Source organism: Schistocerca gregaria, chromosome 4 (genome assembly GCF_023897955.1).
Source record: "Schistocerca gregaria isolate iqSchGreg1 chromosome 4, iqSchGreg1.2, whole genome shotgun sequence".
NCBI classification, from domain to species: domain Eukaryota; kingdom Metazoa; phylum Arthropoda; class Insecta; order Orthoptera; family Acrididae; genus Schistocerca; species Schistocerca gregaria.
The window spans coordinates 755,781,578-755,804,132 of NC_064923.1; the positions used below are offsets into that span (position 1 = coordinate 755,781,578).

General features: G+C 44.5%; 1 protein-coding gene across 18 annotated transcripts in view; it reads right to left on the reverse strand.

Moving 5' to 3' along the window:
* Positions 1-207: 207 nt before the first annotated feature.
* LOC126266714 (uncharacterized) overlaps positions 208-22,555 on the reverse strand; it is a 258,062-nt gene continuing 235,714 nt past the window's right edge. For 12 of the 18 annotated variants that reach the window (XM_049971176.1, XM_049971178.1, XM_049971179.1 and 9 more), the window contains 7 exons: positions 5,208-5,349; positions 3,545-3,777; positions 3,200-3,454; positions 2,952-3,093; positions 893-1,125; positions 555-809; positions 208-448 (listed from right to left, as the gene is read on the reverse strand). In XM_049971176.1, the coding sequence (XP_049827133.1) occupies positions 323-448; positions 555-809; positions 893-1,125; positions 2,952-3,093; positions 3,200-3,454; positions 3,545-3,777; positions 5,208-5,349 (1,386 nt within the window). In that variant the 3' untranslated portion in view covers positions 208-322. The remainder of the gene's footprint in view (positions 449-554; positions 810-892; positions 1,126-2,951; positions 3,094-3,199; positions 3,455-3,544; positions 3,778-5,207; positions 5,350-22,555) is intronic. The other 6 variants (XM_049971174.1, XM_049971167.1, XM_049971169.1 and 3 more) reach the window with 2 other exon arrangements.

The window sequence follows — 22,555 nt, forward strand, 5'->3', positions numbered from 1 at the left end:
TTAAAACTGTTCACAACAAATAAGTCAACACAGATCTGCAGCACACTTAGGACTAGGAGGAAAGTAAATGCAAGCAATGATTATAAAATCTGGCCTACGTTTTGTTCTTAAATGGTTGAAAAATATTTGTCTTACAAGACAGCCTAAAATTACTTGGTATTGAAAGAGGGTTCAGACTCACGGAGTTTCACAAAAAGTATCACAATAAACTTTTAGCACAGAGGTTTATTTTTTTTACGCATTGAGTACGTCAAAATCGGTGACTGGAAAATGTGCTTATATTATCAGTTCGCAGGTGAGAGTGCAGGAAGACTCAATGGCTTTAAAACGTCCAGCCGAAGATCTTCCTGAAGAAGTCCATAATGGCGTCCACATCGATACCGGCGTCCCTCAGCATCTGGATCAAGTCCTGCACAGCGTCCAGCTCCAAAACGCGCAGAACCAGTTGCTGGAAAGGTCATATTTACATTTACAGATCACGTACAGAGGCAACACAAATTGAAACAGCGGCACAATCGAAGCCATTCAATAGCTATGAAAGGGTCACTACTTACGTGGAACTCGTCCGAGCTGAGCCTGTTGATGAGTTCAGCAAAGTCGGGGCTGGTCTCCAGCTTCTCGTTGTAGAGAGCCTTCAGCTCGTCGACTGGGAGGATGGCGAGGATCTCATCGAGCATGGACTTGAGGCTCCTGCTGCTCCTCCTCATTCGGCTGGCGGGTTTCGTAATCTGAGGAATGCCCAGGAAGTCGTGGATCATGTTGAGGAAGCCGTAGGGGTCAAGGCCTGAGGACTCGAGGAAGTTGAGCAGCTGCGGAAAGAAATTGGGCAGTGAGAACCTGTGTGATGTAACGTCTCATGGGTGTATGAAGTGTCTACTGGAGCGTTGCTTACATCGTACAGCTCGGGCTGCTGGTCGACGTACACGACGATGCTCTCGAACTCGTCAGACATGAGGTACTGGAGGGCGGCCTGCACCTCAGCGTCGTTGGCGACGTAGTTGAGGACGATGTTGACGATTTCGTCGACGGGGATGAGGGCCAGGAAGTCGTTCAGGTCATCCTGCAGGTTGCGGCTGGATTTTTTTGCGGGAAAGCGCTGGATCTTCTTCACTGGGACAATGTGTCCTATAAAAGACATGCTGAGTGTTGTTACTTTTAATTAACCACGTAACCTTTGGAGAACATGTATCTGATCAGTTCAATATATTTTAATTACAGATAATGGCTTTTGCTGCCACTGAAGTAAAATGCCACATAACAATAAGCTGGTCGTAGTTTGTGTTCCAAAAATGAACAGCGTAGAGACAGTAGTGATGACTCTTTCTGCAGGACCTGACCATCATTTTGCAGGACAATGCTCAAGCACGTACAGTGCGAGGTGTTACTGACTTGTTTGACTGATGTTGCTGCTAAGTGCTATACCACCTACTTAACTCCCGTGACTTAAGCACTCGAATTCTAAACTGCTACAAATTCGTCAGGCAATAGACCGCGCCTCTCGAATTCTCAACACAATCGGTACTGCTAAGAGTATCCTATGACTTCCACATCGCTGGCAGTGGTTTATACACAATGCTGGTGACTACTTTGAAGATCAGTAAAACTTTGAAAGACGTATCTATTTTGTACGGGCTGTAAATAAATATCTGTCACTATTAAAGTTCCAACCCTCTTATGTTAGTGAACTTCCACGTAACAGTCAACGAGCACAGCTGGTACTTTTTGAAGACAATGCAAGATTTACAATAAATCATATCAGAGAGAGAGAGAAAGAGAGAGAGAGAGAGAGAGAGAGAGAGAGAGAGAGAGAGAGAGAGAGAGCAACAGAAGAGGTGGTAAATGATGTTTCCAAATAATTATTTAGTAGTTCTCTGAAAATTGAACCACCCTAAATTTTGAAAAAAGAAAACACTACATTCAGTTCTGTACAATAGATAGACACACAAGAACTGATGTAGCATATGAGTTAGTAAACACAGTAGACTTACTGGATGTATATATCGACGAAAACTTGAACTGGAAGAAGCATCTACCGATCTTCTCGAACAGTTAAGTTCAGCTACTTTTACTCTTTGTATAACTGCTCATCTTGGAAACAAACTACCAACCTACTGACATATTTTGCATATTTCCACTGACTGATGTATGGAGAAATTTTCTGGTGTAACTCATCACTTAGAAAGAAATTTTTGATCGCCCAGAAGCAAGCAGTAAGAATAATATGTGGTGTAGACACATGAGCGTCTTGTAGGTACCTTTTCAAGAAGATAGGCGTTTTAACACCTGCATCACAATAGATGTAGTAGCTATTGAAGTTCATCGTAAATAATCCACTAAAATTTGATAAGAACAGTGACACACAAGCCTACAACACTGGAGGAAAAATGACGTTTATAGCTCATTGTTAAACCTGTCAGTGATTCAGGAAGGGGCTCAGAATACATCACGAAAAAATTTAAGCGTTTGCTCAATAACATAAAATATCAGACTGGTAGCGAAGCAACTTATAAATCTGATTAAAAATCATTTCTCCTGGACAACTATTTCTAGTCCATTCATGGATTTCTATTTAAAAATTGTGACCAATAGAAAATTAAGTGTAGTTTTTGCTTAATGTTAGCACTCATCATGTATACATATCCTTTAAACTGATTCGTTCCACATCATTTGCTTCAAGTAATCATTGAAATGATCTATGGAACATGTACAGCAACACTTGATATGAATTTATATGGCTGTTATAGATTTAAGTACAGGAATAAAGTCTGTTAATTCCTAATTTCGTATTGCAGGTCGGTTCTCTGTGCAAACTAGGAGAGTATCTTCAAACCCACCTATGAATTTCTTGGATACTATCAAGATTATCTGGCAAATATTCCCAAAAGCGTGGGCGAATGTAAACCCAAATGACAATCCATGTTAAAAGGTGACTTTCTAAAAAAAGTTCTTACTCAGTTTCAAAGAGCCAGAATCAGCCCAACCAAAGAGATTCCTGAAGAAGTCCATGATGGCATCCACATCGATACCAGCGTCCCTCAGCATCTGGATCAAGTTCTGCATAGCGTCCAGCTCCAAAACACGCAACACCAGTTGCTGGAAAGGTCACATTTCTAGTTAGAGGTCAAGTAATGAGGTGAACAAATATAATGTTACTGCACACTTGAAGCCATTCAATAGGTATGAAAGGATTACTGCTCACATGGAACTCGTCCGAGCTGAGCCTGTTGATGAGTTCAGCAAAGTCGGGGCTGGTCTCCAGCTTCTCGTTGTAGAGAGCCTTCAGCTCGTCGACTGGGAGGATGGCGAGGATCTCATCGAGCATGGACTTGAGGCTCCTGTTGCTCCTCCTCATTCGGCTGGCGGGTTTCGTAATCTGAGGAATGCCCAGGAAGTCGTGGATCGTGTTGAGCAAGCCGTATGGGTCAAGGCCAGAGTCCTCGAGGAAGTTGAGAAGCTGTGGGGGAAATTGACCAGTTAACAACATTCTCACATTATATTGCAACGTCGCATCGTTGTGGGAGCCATCTAATGGAGCGATGCTTACATCATACAGCTCGGGCTGCTGGTCGACGTACACGACGATGCTCTCGAACTCGTCAGACATGAGGTACTGGAGGGCGGCCTGCACCTCAGCGTCGTTGGCGACGTAGTTGAGGACGATGTTGACGATTTCGTCGACGGGGATGAGGGCCAGGAAGTCGTTCAGGTCATCCTGCAGGTTGCGGCTGGATTTTTTTGTGGGGAAGCGCTGGATCTTCTTGACTGCTACGATAGGTCCTGTAAGAGACATGCTGCGTGTTGTTACTTGGAATTAACCACATATCCTTTAGAGAATGTGAATATCATCTGTTGAAATATGTTGAATTATGCCGATTGCTTTTGCAACTACTGAGGATTAAACGGGCTGTTTGAAAACTGATGGTCAATATTCAGATTTGACTCGAATGATCATTCGAAAAAAAAAGTAAATTAAACATGGGCTCTAAAACGCATACCACAGTTATGAGCAGTACTTCATTTTCCATGTTTGGAACAAATCTCTTCCACTGAAAGCTCTTTGCTTTCCATATTTTGAGGTAACGGTAGTGTGGACCAAAACAAGAAAGAAATGTCCGGTAAACATATGCTGTAAAACGCATACCTTACAAGTTATGAGCACTTGTTCACTAGTAGTGTTGTGTTCAAATTAGCGGAGATGAACAAGTGCTCATAACTCTTTAAAGTATGCATTTTAGTCCACATGTTTACTGCACATTGTTTTCTTGTTTTGTTTCATACGACCACATCCCAAAATATAGAAAGCAAAGAGCTTGCAGTAGAAGAGGTTTGTTTCACAGTATCGAAGATCAAGAATTGCTCATAGCTCTTAAGGTATGCGTTTTAGAACCCATATTTACTTGATTTTTTTTGTTTCGAATGATCGCTCCTGTGATATCCCTGAATTACTTCTGGAACAACTTTATCCTATGTAATGATATGTTAAGTGGCTATGCAGAAGTATCTGTCTTCTGCCATTCTGTTGTAACTCGTTTAGTAATTAGTGCTGCAAGCTGGGGTTGGTTTCATTCCAGAGTGACTGATCATCCTTTGGTCCAAAAAAGAGTATGCTTAAACTAATAAATGCTCCTCATACTTGACTACTTTGGATATGACGAACCAATGGTGTCATACAGATCAGCAAAAATTGCTTTACTGCCTTGCTACTTATTTCTTGTTAGCTGTTAGTAAACTAATAGAGGTATCACAAGTACTTACAGTAATTTCCGTTATAAATGACGTATCTATACTGTAATGTAATTAATAAGCAAGACATTTAACTTGTTGGACTGGATTTTGGATGTATAATGAACTATGTAATTTAATTTGTTTTTGTTTTCAATACCAGATAAAAAGTATGAAGGATCACACATAGTATTTATATAAATTCCCTCTTTCCAGGAAACATAATGTTACTATACCGTATGACATGATCTTAATTTAAATTTCTGTAATAGATTAATGTACAGTAATAATATCTGTTAATTCCTAATTTCGTATCGCAGGTCAGTTTTATGTACAAACTGGGAGAGTGTCTTACAATCCACTTATGAGTGTCGTGGGTACTAATAGAAGTATGTCTGGCAAATATTCCCAAAAGTGTGGGCGAATGTAAACGCAAAATGACAAGCTATGTTAAAGGGTAACTTATTAAAAAAAAAAGTTCTTACTCAGTTTCAAAGAGCCGGAATCAGCCCAACCGAAGAGATTTCTGAAGAAATCCATGATTGCATCCACATCGATGCCGGCATCCCTCAGCATCTGGATCAAGTTCTGCATAGCATCCAGCTCCAAAACACGCAGAACCAGTTGCTGGAAAAGTCGTATTTCTGGTTATAGATCAAGCAGAGAGGCAACATAAAATAAAAATGTTGGACAGCTGTAGCCATTCAACAGCTATGAAAGGATTACTGCTCACATGGAACTCGTCCGAGCTGAGCCTGTTGATGAGTTCAGCAAAGTCGGGGCTGGTCTCCAGCTTCTCGTTGTAGAGAGCCTTCAGCTCGTCGACTGGGAGGATGGCGAGGATCTCATCGAGCATGGACTTGAGGCTCCTGCTGCTCCTCCTCATTCGGCTGGCGGGTTTCGTAATCTGAGGAATGCCCAGGAAGTCGTGGATCGTGTTGAGCAAGCCGTATGGGTCAAGGCCAGAGTCCTCGAGGAAGTTGAGAAGCTGTGGGGGAAATTGACCAGTTAACAACATTCTCACATTATATTGCAACGTCGCATCGTTGTGGGAGCCATCTAATGGAGCGATGCTTACATCATACAGCTCGGGCTGCTGGTCGACGTACACGACGATGCTCTCGAACTCGTCAGACATGAGGTACTGGAGGGCGGCCTGCACCTCAGCGTCGTTGGCGACGTAGTTGAGGACGATGTTGACGATTTCGTCGACGGGGATGAGGGCCAGGAAGTCGTTCAGGTCATCCTGCAGGTTGCGGCTGGATTTCGACGTAGGGAAGCGTTGAAATTTTTCATTTTTTGGGCCTGTAAATTTGAATTTTGGATAATTTGAAGTTTAATTAGGGTTTTGATATTTTTCAGGCTGTAGGAAAATATCTTTGCCATGTTTTAGTATCTTAATATTAATCGTTTTCCTACTTGAATGTTTCTGATACTTCGCCTGAAAACGGCCGTTTCATCTTTATGTGACGAATTGAAATAGAAATTTTTTGCTGTGTAAATGAAACCTAGTTGCAGACTGTGACTCCAAGGATTTATTATGATGCAACTTGGATGCCGAACTTTACTTGTTTAGTTCAGATCATTTGACTTTGGGTCCGTTAATGATTTGGAGTACTATATTAAATGATAAGTATGAAAGAATTTTATATTGATTTAAACGTCTTGCAGGTAGGCCAGCTGTGCACGTACAAAGTGATTACATGGCAGAGAATTTAGCGTGTGCCATGAACAGGTTTCCCCGTCACATGAGGATAGTATTCGTTGCATAGAAAATGTTTTATTGTCGACATATTAAGAGTTCTCCCTACACAAAGCACTAATAGAGTGATGGATGAATGGCTTCCTCTATGTCGTAAAGCGTCTTACCACACCATATAGGATATAGGTGAAAAATATTTATCTTTTCTAGGTAAGACTTCGTGTAGAGATATGTCTTTTCACCTCCATCTACATCTGCGTTCTGGCAAGCAATGTTAAGTGCGTAGCGGAAGGTACCTCTCACTGTACGACATGCTGTATTATGGCTGCTTTTCATTCCATACACAGTCCTGGAATCCTCTGACTGTTCAGTCATTATATGTAGTCCTTCAGGGGGTGTTTGGTGTCTGTCAGTTAATGTTTTTCAACATCTATGTGAGGCGCTCTCGCAAGGGAAATAAACATCGAACCATTGTGTGTCTTCGTGTTGTTGTGCTCTTGAGTCCGAATACTTGTTTGATGCAGCACTGCATGCTACTCTATCCTGTGCAAGCCTCGTCAGCTCTGAATAAATACTGTAACCTACATTATTGTGAATCCGTTTACTCTATTCATCTTTTGCTCTCCCACTACGATTTTTACAGTCAGCGCTTCCCTCCAGCTCTAAGTTGGTGATCCCTCGATGTCTATCAACATGTCGTATCAACACGGTCTAATCAAGTTTAGCCACAGATTTCTTTTCTCTCCAAGTCTATTCAGTATCTCCTCATTGGTTACGGTATATACCTATCTAATCTACAGCATTCTTCTGTGGCAACGCATTTTAGAAGTTTATGTTTACCAGTACTCCATACCAATAATTTCAAAAAATAAATCTATATTTGATGTTACCAATTTTCTCTTTTTCGGAAACACTTTTCTTGTCATTTCCAGTCTGCATTTCATATCCTCTGTATACGTTCTACACAGAGTGCTACTTTTACGAGGCAAATACACTATGAACAGCAAGAGTCCCAAACACATCTGTTGCAAGTCTGAAGTTGCTTAAACATCATTCGATAACCCTCGATCCAAGATAACATGGTGCATGCTCCCCACCAAGAAATCTTCAGTACAGTTACAATTGTAATTGATTTTCCATTCATTAATGAGTGTTAGTTTCGTGATGAGTGAAACAGTTCCAGGAAGTCAAGAACTGATGCATCTACCTGACTGCCATGATCCATGACTATCAGTACGTTATGTGGAAAAGAGGTGAACTGGATTTCGCTTGACCGATGTTTCCGCATTCGAAGCTGGTGTCATTTTAATCATTCTCTTCAAGATGGTGCATTACGTTTGAGCTCATAATATGGCCTGAAATTGTACAACTGACGAGTCCAGAAGCTTTTGGACGGTAGTTTCGTTGATCACATCTGCTACCTTCTTCTAAACAGGTGTGATCCGTGCTTTCTTCCAAATACTACAAATATTTTTTTTTTGTTCGAGGCATCCATTGTATATTATGGTTAAAAATTTGTGTATAAAGTGATAGCATTCGATCTGGCACTAAAGTATTGTTCATCTTTGCCTGGACATTAACTGTGGTGCCATTGACAGCCCTTACTTCCGAATTTCTTTGTGTTTAGTGAGAAGTCTTTCGATAAGAGTCTGCCATGGCAGTCGTTAAAGGTTTCACCCTTTGCCGTTTCGAATCCAATCGCGTTTCATTTCGCATCTCTCTATCTATTTCATTTAGCATCTCTGTATCTACATTGCTGTGATCTGCTTTACACTTATGATACAGTTTTCCCTGTTGATATAGAAGTTTCTTTATGGAGACTGCATACTCACGGAGAGTACCATTAGGAAGTGTAAAGTCTGTTTGTTGCCATCTGAAGTAATATATTGTCAACATTAGTGAGATTACAGTCTGCTCGTTTTGAGCAACTATCAGAGCATACATCGAGCATTATTCTAGTGGATGTCTAACAATTATCGAGCATATCTGCAGCTGCAGATTTTGCAGCATTTCGGTCGATATCTATCGTGAACAAGCAAACCTCTGACCATTCGCCTTGTCTCAACAGGTTCTTTACGTTTGGGAAAAGCCAATGAACGATATCCACGTCGTACAGTGTGGGTGAACGGGTACTTTACTTCCACTTTTTTTAAGCATTGTTCCTGAGTCTGGGGAAGTTTTTGTGTTGTAATGCTCCTAACAACTATTTCAGAATGCTCTTCTCGCGACTTGATTGTATAATAGACTCCTCAAATTTGTCCTTCTATTTTACGGATCCAGTGATCGCTAATAGGTTGAACTCGAGTGCTGTGTACTACAAGCAGACGCTGTATTTACTATGCAAGCTATATCCGATGATTGCGCCCTGCTCTGTCTTATATTACAATGCTCCTGCCACTACCTTGAGATACTTCCTACGCGGTCAGCAAGTGATGCAGAGTTGTCGCTGTACGTACCCCTGTGGACCGCAGCGCCGCAGGCGAGGCCGACGACGGCAGCGAACAGCAGGAAGAAGCGCATCTGCACAGTCAAGTGGCGCGTCAGCTGGGGCAAGCGACGTCAGCAAGTCTAGTCTAGTCTAGTCTACTGCAGAGCGGCGAGCGGCTTACCTTTCCAACTGTAGACCGCACTGCGATACCGCTGCTTCTAGGGAGACAGCTTTTATACGATTTTTTATCATTTAATCGAAACGACTTTCGACTTTAGGAGATGGTACTCCCACATCGGCGACGCCGTGACTGAGAGCTGATTGTTGTTGACACAGAGATAGCACTATCGCGATGAAGTAACGGAGCAGAGCAGTGAGTGCACTTAATAGTCAGTAGACATCAGGGGCTGCAGTCGGCGACTTCTCCCAGGTCACTTGTCTGCGAAATGTCGTGCAGATGCTAAAGATGAGACTCCTGTTGCGTGTCAAGGATTTATAAAGTTTCTTATTGTAACGGAGATAGCAAGAAAAAGACGTACTCAGCTTATGGCGCCTGTCATTTTATTTCGGACCGTGTGTGTTCCGCACTGCTAACTACTAAGTTCATTACCATTCGCAGCTTTGCCTCTGTCTAGTAAGGAGCGCCTCTCTGCATGATTGTTGGGTGTAGATGGACTACAGCATGAGACGAGTAGTACGTAACACGACGGAACCGCTTTCGCCGTCACATTTCCGGAGTCCCACGTTTTGTTCGAATGCTTTTGATATTTGCCAGATTTCCAATGTTCTCCCTTTTTGCTTTAGATGGGAGTGAGTCGAAATGGTAGAGCTGATACATGCTCTCGTTTAATTTGGGGATGTATATGAAGTGGGTAATCCTTCCATTTTTCTTGCGTTATCATACGTGACACTCTTGTTAGGACTTTCCTTATTTTATAACTTTTTGATTGAATGTATGCGTTCTCCTTTTATTTCTGTGTGTTAGTGAATTAATTGCAGATTCGCCAGTAATTTCTTCTTTCTTTGACTGACGCCTTTGTCCTTTGAATAAACTATTTTTCTGCACCGTGATGGATGCGGATTGATTTTATTATAGTCGCTTCTATAAGATAGTGTTGTATCATGGCTGAATAACGACCCCGGTAGCTGAGTGATTAGCGCTACAGAATGTCAATCCTAAGGGCCCGGGATCGATTCCCCGCTGGGTCGGAGATTTTCTCCGGTCAGGGACTGGGTGTTGTGTTGTCCTAATCATCCCCATCGACGCGCAAGTCGGCGAAGTGGCGTCAAATCGAAAACTTGCACCTGGCGAACGGTCTACCCGATGGGAGGTCCTAGTCACATAACATTGATGGATTGATTGAGTATATGTGAATCTCAGTTCGAGTCTGTACTATAATATAATTGATGAGTCATTTGTGTAATGTCGCTTCACAATTTTTGCACACGACTGAGAGCACTCAATGTGCTACTCTCTAATTCATGGCACTATTAGCGCGCAGCATTTATCTAAATACATTTTCTTCTCGATTGGCTAGATCGACTGAAGAAGAAACATTTTCTGAAATGTCGGAAGAAATATTCTTAACACGAGATTTCGGTAGACAGACTCCCACAGTTGCCAGCTCCATTCTTGTAGTTGCATTTCTCTTGACATGGGTGTGTTATTTCTGTAGTTCAATTTGACTTGATTTCGGCAGTTAATAGAATGAACAACATGCGTTTTTGACAGTTGCTGCCATTTCTTGTTAGTTGTTTCAATACTTGAGGCGCAGAGTGAGCTTCCACTAGTCACTGGTACGGCTTTACACTGGCTAAGAACGTATACATATTTAATGTATTCTTGTTATCAAATTCTGTTCAGGAGAGTACGTGTATAGAATGTGCTACGCTTTAAAGCGATCTATTTAAAATTTGTATGCATTTGGAATGAATAATAAAAGCACCTATAATGAATCCGTAAGACATTATAACCACAAATAACTATAGCCAGTCATTGATTCTAGCGGTCATCGAGTGGCTACATGCAACCTAATACTTCTCAAATTTCCTAATATCTCGTACAATTCAAAGAAAAATATAAATACAACATGTACCTCTTCACAACGTGATTGTCAGTACAACTTTATAAAAAACATGTGCTGGTGTCTGAAATCTGTAAAGCGCATACAATAACATACGTGGTCGTCGAATCATAACAGCAGAGGCTGAGGCAGTTTCTGGTATAGTGCTCTTGAAGATGAGACGGAAAGATATGTAATGTTTTAATTTTGTGTATTGGAGTGTTTCTTCCGTTCTTTTTTTTCTATAAAAATATTTTGTTAAACGGACGGATTCATATATTATTATTGAACAGGTACTGTAGTGTTGCCACTGGAAAATCGTTAATATAATGGTTATTCATTTATGGAGCATCAAAGTTATTAAAGTTGCATTGTCTGGTTTTGAAACGTAAATCTAGTAACTGTAATACAAAGCTGACGCAAATTAATTTTAGACGTAAGTAGTTCAGAATAAAGCCGCGTATTATCATAAATGAGGCATGAATTATGCTTTCAGGCATTCAACAGTTAAAAAAAAGTACTGTCCTGCAAAATTACCTCAGCACCTTTTGGAAGCAAAAACTTCAACTTTTTTGAGCATTAAGCCCATCACAATTCGCTGATGCATTGCCCACTATGTAATCGTTAGTTGACACTCCCTATTAATGCCATCGGCTAAGGTACGATACTTGACATTTTAGTCTAACCGCTAGGATACGGAAGTAAAAATTCATTGTGGTTTGCTATGAGCGGGACAGATCCGCTCAATATATAATTTGTAGCGTACAACGAAGGTGCATTATGGTTTCACCAAAGATGGCAAGAAAAAAAAAACTGCCAGAATGACAAAAATCATAGGCAACATCCATTTGATCATGGCTAGTGGTATTGTTCTGTTGTCAACAGTAACAGTGAAGTCTGCTGTAGCCGATGCCATTTTATTGCTCTTATTATGTACTGTTAGGAATACTATCCTATGCCGCCTGACGTAGGATACGGCGAGCCATCATCGTAAAGATTTCAGATGTTGTTTTCAGAGAAAGCGGTGAAACTGTCGCCACTACACACCGTACGTAAAAGCGAACTGTTTTCATGATATTCTAAGCTACCCTATGAGTCCGCGATGCCCGACTCCATTATGACTGCAGTTCAAACCATAATGCGGCTCCTACTCAGTAATGAAATTTGTTCTAAACAACATGGACCAGTTTAAAAACAACAGTGATAATCAGAAAAGAGAAAGACTTTTGCTATCCTCTACTCAACCTGTCTTTGGCAAAGAAAGGGGTAAAATATGCTGCTGTAAAACTTTCCAATAAATTACCAGTTGAAATAAAATGTCTGAGAGGCAGCAGTAATCTTTTTAAAAATAAATTGAAATCATATCTCCTTGACAACTCCTTCTATACCGTAGAGGAATCCTTGAATGGGAATAAATAAATCTATAAGTAGAATATATGCATTCTGTGCCATATAAGGGAATGAGATAGGTCATGTGTGCATTTGTTATGCACCTGACACGTTCCACTTCATAACGGTTACCATGAGATTGATCAATGGGACACGTAACTTAACTAACTAACTGAGAAACAAATTCATTCGGTACACATCTTAGGAAGACTGATAAAGCTTGAAAAAGTTGTTCATTCATGATGTTCAAGTGATTAATGGTAATGAAACTGCCTGGCATTGTTAGAAAGAAAAAATACATTTAAATTAATTACGCTTTACGGAATTGTTGTAGACGACGGAAGTAGGAACACTTTTTCTGTATTTTAGTTTTTGCAGTATTAAAGTTTATGTTAAATAATGGCTGTAGTATGTTTCAACAATTTCATTGTAACTTCCTTTCAAGTAGAGCGTTAATTCAGGAACATAAATAACAATTTGTAGCCTTCTTCATAACCTTTCAGGACTTACACAGGTCCTAACGCACTAAGCTGACGAAATTTGGTCTTCCTAAGTTACATATTTTTTGCGTCATATATTGAACGAATGTTACATAATGAATGTCTACCAATTGAGATGTAGTGAAAAGATATGTTTAGACGTCTCTGATTTGGTTTCAAAGTAGGTGAACTGGAGTCGACGATAACAGATGCAGTTCCAGTACACACGGGTGCACAACCCTCTGGATTTTTCTCTGTGGATTCATCTAAAAATTATCTATCCCTCACTCCTATAAATATGGCTGACGAACTAAAGCAGGAAATGTAAAGTTTGTCAAACTTTACGGCATGATTCATAGCGTCAAACCCGTAGAGTTTGTCGAACTTTACGGTATGATACATAGGTGCTTGAAAGAATTCGCAATTCGCTACAGAGACGTAATCAGTATTGCATCCAAATGCGAAGAAGAGCCGTGGAGCAGTCCTTTTGGCATGTGCGAGTGTACATTAAATTGTAACATGACCCATGATGGAGTTGGATTGTATTTCTTATTCAGATAGGCCTGAATTGGAGCCAACGGATTTGCCGCAGTGGTTACACCGGCTCCCGTCATATTACCGGAGTTAATCTTTGTCGGGCTTGGCTAACACATCGACGGGTGACCGTCCAGGTCTGTCAAGCACTGTTGCAAGCGGGGTGCACTAGATTCTTGTGAGACCAACTGAGGATCTTCTTGATTGAGAAGTAGTGCCTTCGGTCACGAAAACTGACAATGGCGGCGAGTGCAGTGAACTGACTACATGCCCCTTCATGTTCACATCTCGTGACGCCTATCGTCTGAGGATGACACGGCGGTCGGCCGGTACGTTGGGCCTGTCGAGGTCTGCTCGAACGGAGTTTCATTCTAGTTTAGTTCTCGGTTAGATGAAAACAATGTATAAATCTATATTTCAAATACAGTTTCAGGAACTACGATAGCATTTCGTAGCGGCATCAGTGGCGAATCACAACTATTCAGTCACAATGAGCCTTTCGCGGGACCATGTTTACAGGAAGGTTTTGGTTCTACTATCGTATAATTCATGTTTGTCGTTTGGTTTTCGCTGTTCATTTTAAATGTGATACAGCATATACAAGGTCAATCGAAATACGCGCACTCGGGCTTCGCAACGCGACTACTCACATGCCAGCGATAAAAAAAATATCTGTCAGAAAATTTCGTCCGCTGAGTATATCCGGCAGAAATACGACGTTAAAGAGTGGCAGTCTGGCAACACTGTAACTACATGTACGGTAACTATCTGTGTCAGCACAAATTCGTCGTGCTGTACAGTTGAAGTAGTGGATAGAGTGCAGTCGGCTCTCAGCCGTGTTGTGAATAGGACGCGCTCGGTACTCTGTGCGGCGCTCCGTTGTTTCCTTGCGCGGGTAGTGGTATTGCAGTGTAAACTGATCACCTCGAAGGACGATGGCGCTTATAGAAAGTCCACAAGTAAATTAACCTACGACCTGAGGCATACAAAGTAGAGCGTTTCTTGCTTGAGGTAATGCACGTCGATCCACAGGAACTTATCGGTATACATCTTTCGATCATCACCAGTACAGTTTGCCTGAAACGTGTCGATGAAGCAGCGTGCGAACGACTTCTTCGACGTTCCACCGGTGGATATCGTTTTCATCACACGGACGGCAACGTGGGTGTAGTGACTGTCGACCATGCAGGACTCGTCGTTCGGAGCATATGAATCTTCGAACTGCCGTTTGAAGCTCCTGCCAAGCTTGTGGTGAACACGCAGCGGCCGTACAGGAAAGTACCAAGTCACGTGGGAGAAAAGTGGCATATGTTCGAGACTTATCCTGCACTGAATGGAGTGCATCAGGTGCGAATCGAACTGCGTAAACTCATCCCATCGTACGTGAACATTGGTGGCTGTCGAGCGATCGTCATTTATATCAACTGCGGACTTGTTGAGGGTGCGAGCAGGAATGGCAGGTACGCTCTGAATGCCTGCAGCGACGCCTATTTCAGAGACCATGTGCAGACACGACACCTACATCACAACCGACAACGCTGCCTATTACATACACTGAGGCAGCGAGGAACATGTAAGACGCGGACGTCGTTCCGTTCCAGTTGCCGGCCCCAGTGGGCTCGGTTTCCGCGCCCACGACGACGAAGCCTCCGTCGGAACAGTCACCGATCTCAACAGCAGCGACCAAGTCTGCACCCCAGCCGTGTGAGGAAGGAGAGCATCAGCAAATCGATTCGAGCTCGGACACGGCGATGCGGGAGGTGCCTATTGTTTTTCGTGATCCACATGAAACGGGCACGCGTTCCCGCAAACAGAGGTCGCCCATGCGACGAATGAAGAGGAGGCTGTCAGCAGGAAATGACTCTCGAGATGGTGACAAGTTGCAGGAGGATGAGGAAAATCCGTCTGCGGCCAGCGCTGTTGACCTCACACCAAACGTTCCTGGTTCGCTGCTGGCAACGTCCGTCCAAGGACAAATCCAAGTTGACGATGCTTAGGTCACCGAAGCGCCCACTGGCGATTTTGCGGCTAAGACAGCGGACGAACGCCATGCGTCGCCTAACGTGCCAGATCTCCAGCTTTGTGACTGGGCGTCCGAGATGGAGATGGAAAGAATGATTTCAGGCTCCAGCGACAACCAGATGCCCGCGCCCAGAGGATCGCCGGACGGACATCTTGTCTCAGCCGATCAATAATATGTACGGTACGGATGACAGGGAAGGTCGGACGGACCATGTGGCGCATCTGGCTTAAACGACGGCAGCATACGTCATCGTACGATCAGATGACCCAGGTGTATCGGATAGGTACAGTCACTGTCAACGGCATTAGCTCCACGATCAAATCGTGATTCGAGCGGCGGACATTGATATCGCGTTTCTTCAAGAGGTACGGTCTGATCTGCGCTTGGATGTTTATGTATACGCGTCTTACGTTAAACCAACTTCCAGCGGTGGTGGTGGTACGGCCATACTACTACGTCATGGCATCGAACCAACAGTTATTCAGTTTTTGCCATCAGCGAGAGGCATTGCACTCAGAATCTGTGCAGTCTGTTTAGTGAATCTGTATGCCCCGTCTGGTGGTGCGAAGCGTCGGGAGCGAACACTCTATTACTCCACTGAGGTAGCTCCATTGTTTCAAGGCGCTACAGAGCACCTGGTGGTGTGTGGGGACTTTAACAGTGTTTACGCCCTGAGGATGAGATCCCTCATCATGTCCCATGTCCAGCCCTACATGCTATGATACATCGTCGCTAAACTATGGTGACCGCCCCGGATATACACACTCCACCAGCCACTCGGCCAGCAGTTGGTCAGGATTTATGTCCCCCGAGGTCTCCGGGCAGCAACTGTCAGTGCTGAGCTGTGGCCCACTGCATTCACAGACCATCAGACGTTCATCTGCACCGTGACTGCCACGACAACACACGAACTGTAGTAGAGGACCGTGGACTCTTAACATTAACATTCTCCGGGAAGAGGCTTGCCGTGTAGCCGTCACTGATAGCTGGCACAAATGTGAGAGACGGCGTCATACCTATGATTCCACGACACGGTCTTGGACATACTGCGCCAAACCAGCTCTTCGCCGCACGCTCATGGCATATGGACAAGACAGGGTGCTTCGGCTCCGAGACACCTCTGAGCCTTAGTACACAGTCTTGCGGGAACTAGCGTCACAACCACCTTCGCCAGAGCGCCAAATGGCCGTCCACCGGAGACAGGCACGGCTGACAGATTGGACGGCACACGGGTTCGATCGAGACTGCAAGATTCCATCCCAGAAGAACGTGCCTCTCTTTATCACATCGTCAGAGAACGGAGACGCTGTAAGAGACGACTCATCACGGCAGTTGTTTCTGCGGACGGGCAACGCTCAGAGACACACTACACCGTATCCCGTGCCCTCACAGATTACTACCGCACTCTCTACCTGGCAGATCAACGGCGTGACAGTGACATTGAGGATGCCCTTATTTGTCGTTACCTTGATAGCTATTGCAGGTGTATAATTTTCAACGAAATATACTGAAGTTATGTCTGAAATACTGGACACTACGTTATGCGAAGGAAAGTTCCAAAAACATTATATGCAAGCAAAATTTGTAAATAAGTAATCATGATTTTACAGTAAGTGGTATCAAGGCGTCATTATATTAAATGCAAAGAAAAAGTAAGTACTAATTGGATCACTTATGTGTTACGTCTAGATTTGTAATCTGTCGTTTCGTCTTTGACTATTTGAGAAGGTGACGCCACATTCTTGGAGGCCGTCACGTGGGTAGAAATGTGCATGGCCCTCTCGTGGGGCACAAGAAACAGATCACCTGGACCTGACTGTCTTCCGCTTGAATTTTGTAGCACCTTTTTTGACCTGATGGGGGAAGTTTGGCGGCAGATGTGCTGCGAACTCCTGGATCCGGACTTCCGCGTCCTCCCCCCCCCCCTCCCCCTGAATTTTTGGAGAGCATGATCATCCTTGTGCCAAAACAAGAGGTGGTGCAGACCGTAAGACTTCCGGCTGTTGACGTTATTGAATTCTGATTGCAAGCTGTTCGCCCGCATTCTTCGTGCTCGCCTCCCCGCTATTGTCAAAGGTGCCATTCTTGCCGACCAAACATGTCAGGGAGGTGGCAGTAATATACACACGGCGTTAAGCTCTTATAGAGATGTAGTGGCGCTCATGTCAGCATGCCGCTTAGAAGGCGCCCCCGTGGTGATTGATGTAGGTCACACATTTGACCGAGTTGAGCACCATTTCTAGGCTGTGTTAGAGAAGATGGTACTGTCCACAATATCGGCAAATGTGGACCTCCGTCTCACCCATGGAGCCCCTTCCACAGTTCTGGTCAATGATTACCGCTCGCCACCGTTCACTATTGAGCGCTAGGTGCGACAAGGTTGTCCCATGTCGCCCTCGAGCCTGCATATCATGGTCTACGACAGCGTTTGGAGGGCATTCGCCTCCACGATGTGCATTTTAAATGTATGCGGACGATGTAGCATTCTTGGTAAGGTCGGCAGAAAATATCTCTGTACGCCGATCGCGTGGCTTCAGCAATACGGAGAGGTGGCCGGGAGCCGTATCAACCTGTGAAAGTCGCACTACATGGAGGTTTGCAAATGAGTACGCCAGTACCCATTACCACAGTCCCGGCGATGAGGTGTTTGGGAGTGACCTTCCATGCGAACGTGCAGCGTACGGCCGGAGATACGTATCGCAGACTACTTAATGTGATCCGCACTCAAGTTCGTCTCCATAACTTTCGAACACTTGATTATGCGGGTACATTTTGTGAACGTCTACCTCGCTCCGAAACTTAATCATTACACACACGTTCTCCCGATGGCCGCTACGGTAGCTGCCTAGTTCCAGGCGGCCTTCGGTCATTTCGTCAGCGAGGGTAGGGTGTTCAAGGACCGTTAGAGAAGCTAACGTCGCCGACACATGCAGTCGGCATTGGAATGATAAACATGCACAACAGGGCGCGCGCTCCCTTCCTGCGGACGATGCATCGCCTACGTACTTCGGACAGGGACAGCCTCCCTGGTACACTTATTCAGGAAGTGGTGCGTCAATCCGTCTGTCCGCCGGTTCCTGCTGGACATATCACGCCAGCACTGTGCCACATTCGCACCCATCTGGTAGACATGAGTTACCTGTCGGATGTCTTGCCGACCACGCGGGATCCTAGCACCAAGGACTTCTACCGCTACTTTCAACGGACGCTGCCTGCTAATGTGGTTGAACGTCGACATCCGGCGGTTGGCTGGAGACGGGTGTGGAGTAACATACACTCCCGTTTCCTTCCCACCACGGGCAGGGCGCTGTGGTATGTGATAACGACTGAAAAATTCCCGACCCAACGTTTACACACGATACGTCTTGCCCAGGATCCTCTCTGTACCAGATGCGCCGCTCTCGACACCGACATTCATCTTTTGATTTGTGGTACGGCTACTGACTGCTAGCTCGTCACACGGGTCATGTTTGCATTGTTGGTACGACGGTCGCCTCAGCCCGTAGAGCCCACCGAGCTGACCCCTGCCGAAGTCACTTACTTCCCTGCTACTCATCATAACGCCACGGTGTGGGTTAAGGGTATGGCATTATAATACTTTTTTAATAAGGACGTTGGAGGGTTGTTAGATTTCTGGCACTATTTAACGAGTAACTACACGATTTTACGGCGCAGTGCGTCGTATGGCACACTCTTTACGAATTAGTTGGGGTTGCAGTTTCGCGCCCTCCAGATCTTTGGAGTGTACCAGACTGAAAGATCGCACATGATGGACTGATTAGAGACATCAACGGTAATTATAGGGTGTTTCACCCTCACTGACCCCGGCACTACTAGCAGTGAACGCGGCAGCGCTTTGGTTGACACTTTGTACTCGTATTGGTGGGTGAACGGTTTTCAAACACCGCTCCGACGATCTTGATGTAAGTTTCCGGTAGTTTCCTGATAACTCTATGGTGAATTACAGACTGATTCCTTAAAGAAGCAAAATTGAAATTTCTGTTGCAACCTGCACGATTCTTAGTTTACACTCTGTCTGTAATGAAGTTAACTCCTTCATTTGGCATTACTTGAGCCGTATTTTCAAAGTTGTGTTGATTATAAGATGGTTCAAATGGCTCTGAGCACTATGGGACTCAACGGCTGTGGTCATTAGTCCCCTAGAACTTAGAACTACTTAAACCTAACTAACCTAAGGACACCACACACATCCATGCCCGAGGCAGGATTCGAACCTGCGACCGTAGCAGTCGCACGGTTCCGGACTGCGCGCCTAGAACCGCGAGACCACCGCGGCCGGCGATGATAAGATGGTGAGATAGTTGTTTTCGGTTGTTCATTGACAACAGGTAGCCTCAGTTAGCGCTTGAAGAAGCCACTTTTGTAATGATTGAATTGTGACGACATTTTATGCACTTAAGTACATGGTTGTTTGTGGCGATTCCTTTCATTATTTAGTTGTTCTGATCACTGAGTGCTGGTATCCGTCAGCGACCACTCCTCGTTGATGATGTCTTCCACTCGTCTTGTACGTAACAACCACAAAATTATTTTTATTCTTTATTTATTAATTTATTTATCGTGGCAGGATTAGTTCAATCACGTCTGTGCTCCAGCTGACCAGGAATTCTACTTATATTACATTACGTTCACATGACGACATAGATTTTGTAAAATATCTTACATTTCATATGAGGTACAAGGCTTAGAGTAACCTATAAGATGTTAGGGGAAAATAGTGCAGTAGTAGAAGCTGAGTCATACACTCCTGGAAATGGAAAAAAGAACACATTGACACCGGTGTGTCAGACCCACCATACTTGCTCCGGACACTGCGAGAGGTCTGTACAACCAATGATCACACGCACGGCACAGCGGACACACCAGGAACCGCGGTGTTGGCCGTCGAATGGCGCTAGCTGCGCAGCATTTGTGTACCGCCGCCGTCACTGTCAGCCAGTTTGCCGTGGCATACGGAGCTCCACTTTAACACTGGTAGCATGCCGCGACAGCGTGGACGTGAACCGTATATGCAGTTGACGGACTTTGAGCGAGGGCGTATAGTGGGCATGTGGGAGGCCGGGTGGACGTACCGCCGAATTGCTCAACACGTGGGGCGTGAGGTCTCCACAGTACATCGATGTTGTCGCCAGTGGTCGCCGGAAGGTGCACGTGCCCGTCGACCTGGGACCGGACCGCAGCGACGCACGGATGCACGCCAAGACCGTAGGATCCTACGCAGTGCCGTAGGGGACCGCACCGCCACTTCCCAGCAAATTAGGGACACTGTTGCTCCTGGGGTATCGGCGAGGACCATTCGCAACCGTCTCCATGAAGCTGGGCTACGGTCCCGCACACCGTTAGGCCGTCTTCCGCTCACGCCCCAACATTGTGCAGCCCGCCTCCAGTGGTGTCGCGACAGGCGTGAATGGAGGGACGAATGGAGACGTGTCGTCTTCAGCGATGAGAGTCGCTTCTGCCTTGGTGCCAATGATGGTCGTTCTACCATTCCTAGACCGGCAAGGGAACTTGCTGTTCCAACAGGACAATGGATGTCCGCATGTATCCCGTGCCACCCAACGTGCTCTAGAAGGTGTAAGTCAACTACCCTGGCCAGCAAGATCTCCGGATCTGTCCCCCATTGAGCATGTTTGGGACTGGATGAAGCGTGGTCTCACGCGGTCTGCACGTCCAGCACGAACGCTGTTCCAACTGAGGCGCCAGGTGGAAATGGCATGGCCGTTCCACAGGACTATATCCAGCATCTCTACGATCGTCTCCATGGGAGAATAGCAGCCTGCATTGCTGCGAAAGGTGGATATACACTGTACTAGTGCCGACATTGTGCATGCTCTGTTGCCTGTGTCTATGTGCCTGTGGTTCTATCAGTGTGATCATGTGATGTATCTGACCCCAAGAATGTGTCAATAAAGTTTCCCCTTCCTGGGACAATGAATTCACGGTGTTCTTATTTCAATTTCCAGGAGTGTAATTCATGAAAATTAGATCGATAGAGACTGATAGCAGTCAGGTGAAATTAACCGTAGGGCACTGGCAGCAAGGTACATGCGATAAGGTGAACCAGGGAGAGAGCAATGGATGGAGACTGAGTAACGAGAAGAGAAAGAAAAATTGTAGGCATTTGCTGTACTGTTTGAAAGAGTGGAAACTGCTCATACGTCAATTTTGAAGCAACAGTTGAGACGTTGACAAAAGGAAGTGATTCGGCTTGTCCTTGAACTGCACGGTGAGTGCAAGGTAGATTGTTACATTGGCGGACAGCAGCCAGGGGACGAGTCTGCCAACCTGTTTCTTTCATGGTTGGGCACATCCACGTTATTAGATAAGTGAAATATTTATAATGAGAGAACAGGAGGTGCTTGATCTCAGAAGTACCCTAAGAAGACGACGGAAGGGACATAGCGAACTTGTAGTTACGTAACGTATCTGGTTGCGACTAACCTAACTGTACGTATGTGGAACTACCGATAGCAAACACATGACGTAACGACATGAGAATTCATATATAGTCGACTCTTGCCTAATTCAAATCTCGGTAAACTAAATTTGTCTATAAATCAAGCTCGTTGCCAAATACCTAGAAAAATCTCTATAAGGAAGAAATACTATGTGGTTTGACAGTCTCGACATATTGAAGGGATTGTCATGACACAATGCCCAGCCAACTCCTATAATTGTTTCGTCAGTTGCTCAGACAATTTTGTCGTTACTCTTCACGACTCCTTTTTCTCAAGAATGCATAACTTACTACAACATATAAATCACTCGTAAAATGACTTCACAGAAATACGAGTGTTTGACTTTCGCAGATAAGTAGCGTGTTATTCAGGCCGCGAGATGCCGAGTGGAAAAAAATAGCATCTAGGAAAATTTTCGGGATTCCACCATCTATATTGTCTACGGTCCTGAAACAGAGGTAACATTACTGGAGGGAGGCACAGGACCCCAAGAGGTCAGTTCCTGCATCTTGAGAAGTGGTCACAGAAATTTCTTAGTCAACGGAAAGGACAAAACATGCCTGCAGGAGGTTATATGCTTCAAAAAAGACTATAGTGGACATTGAAGGTTTCGCCGCTAGTGAGCTGTGGCTCGCTAACCTAAAAAAAGACATAACTACGTTTTTAATAAGATTTGTGAAGAAAAAAATGCAAGTGTTCGTGACTTCGTTTGTTCATCACAGAAAAATGAATGGAA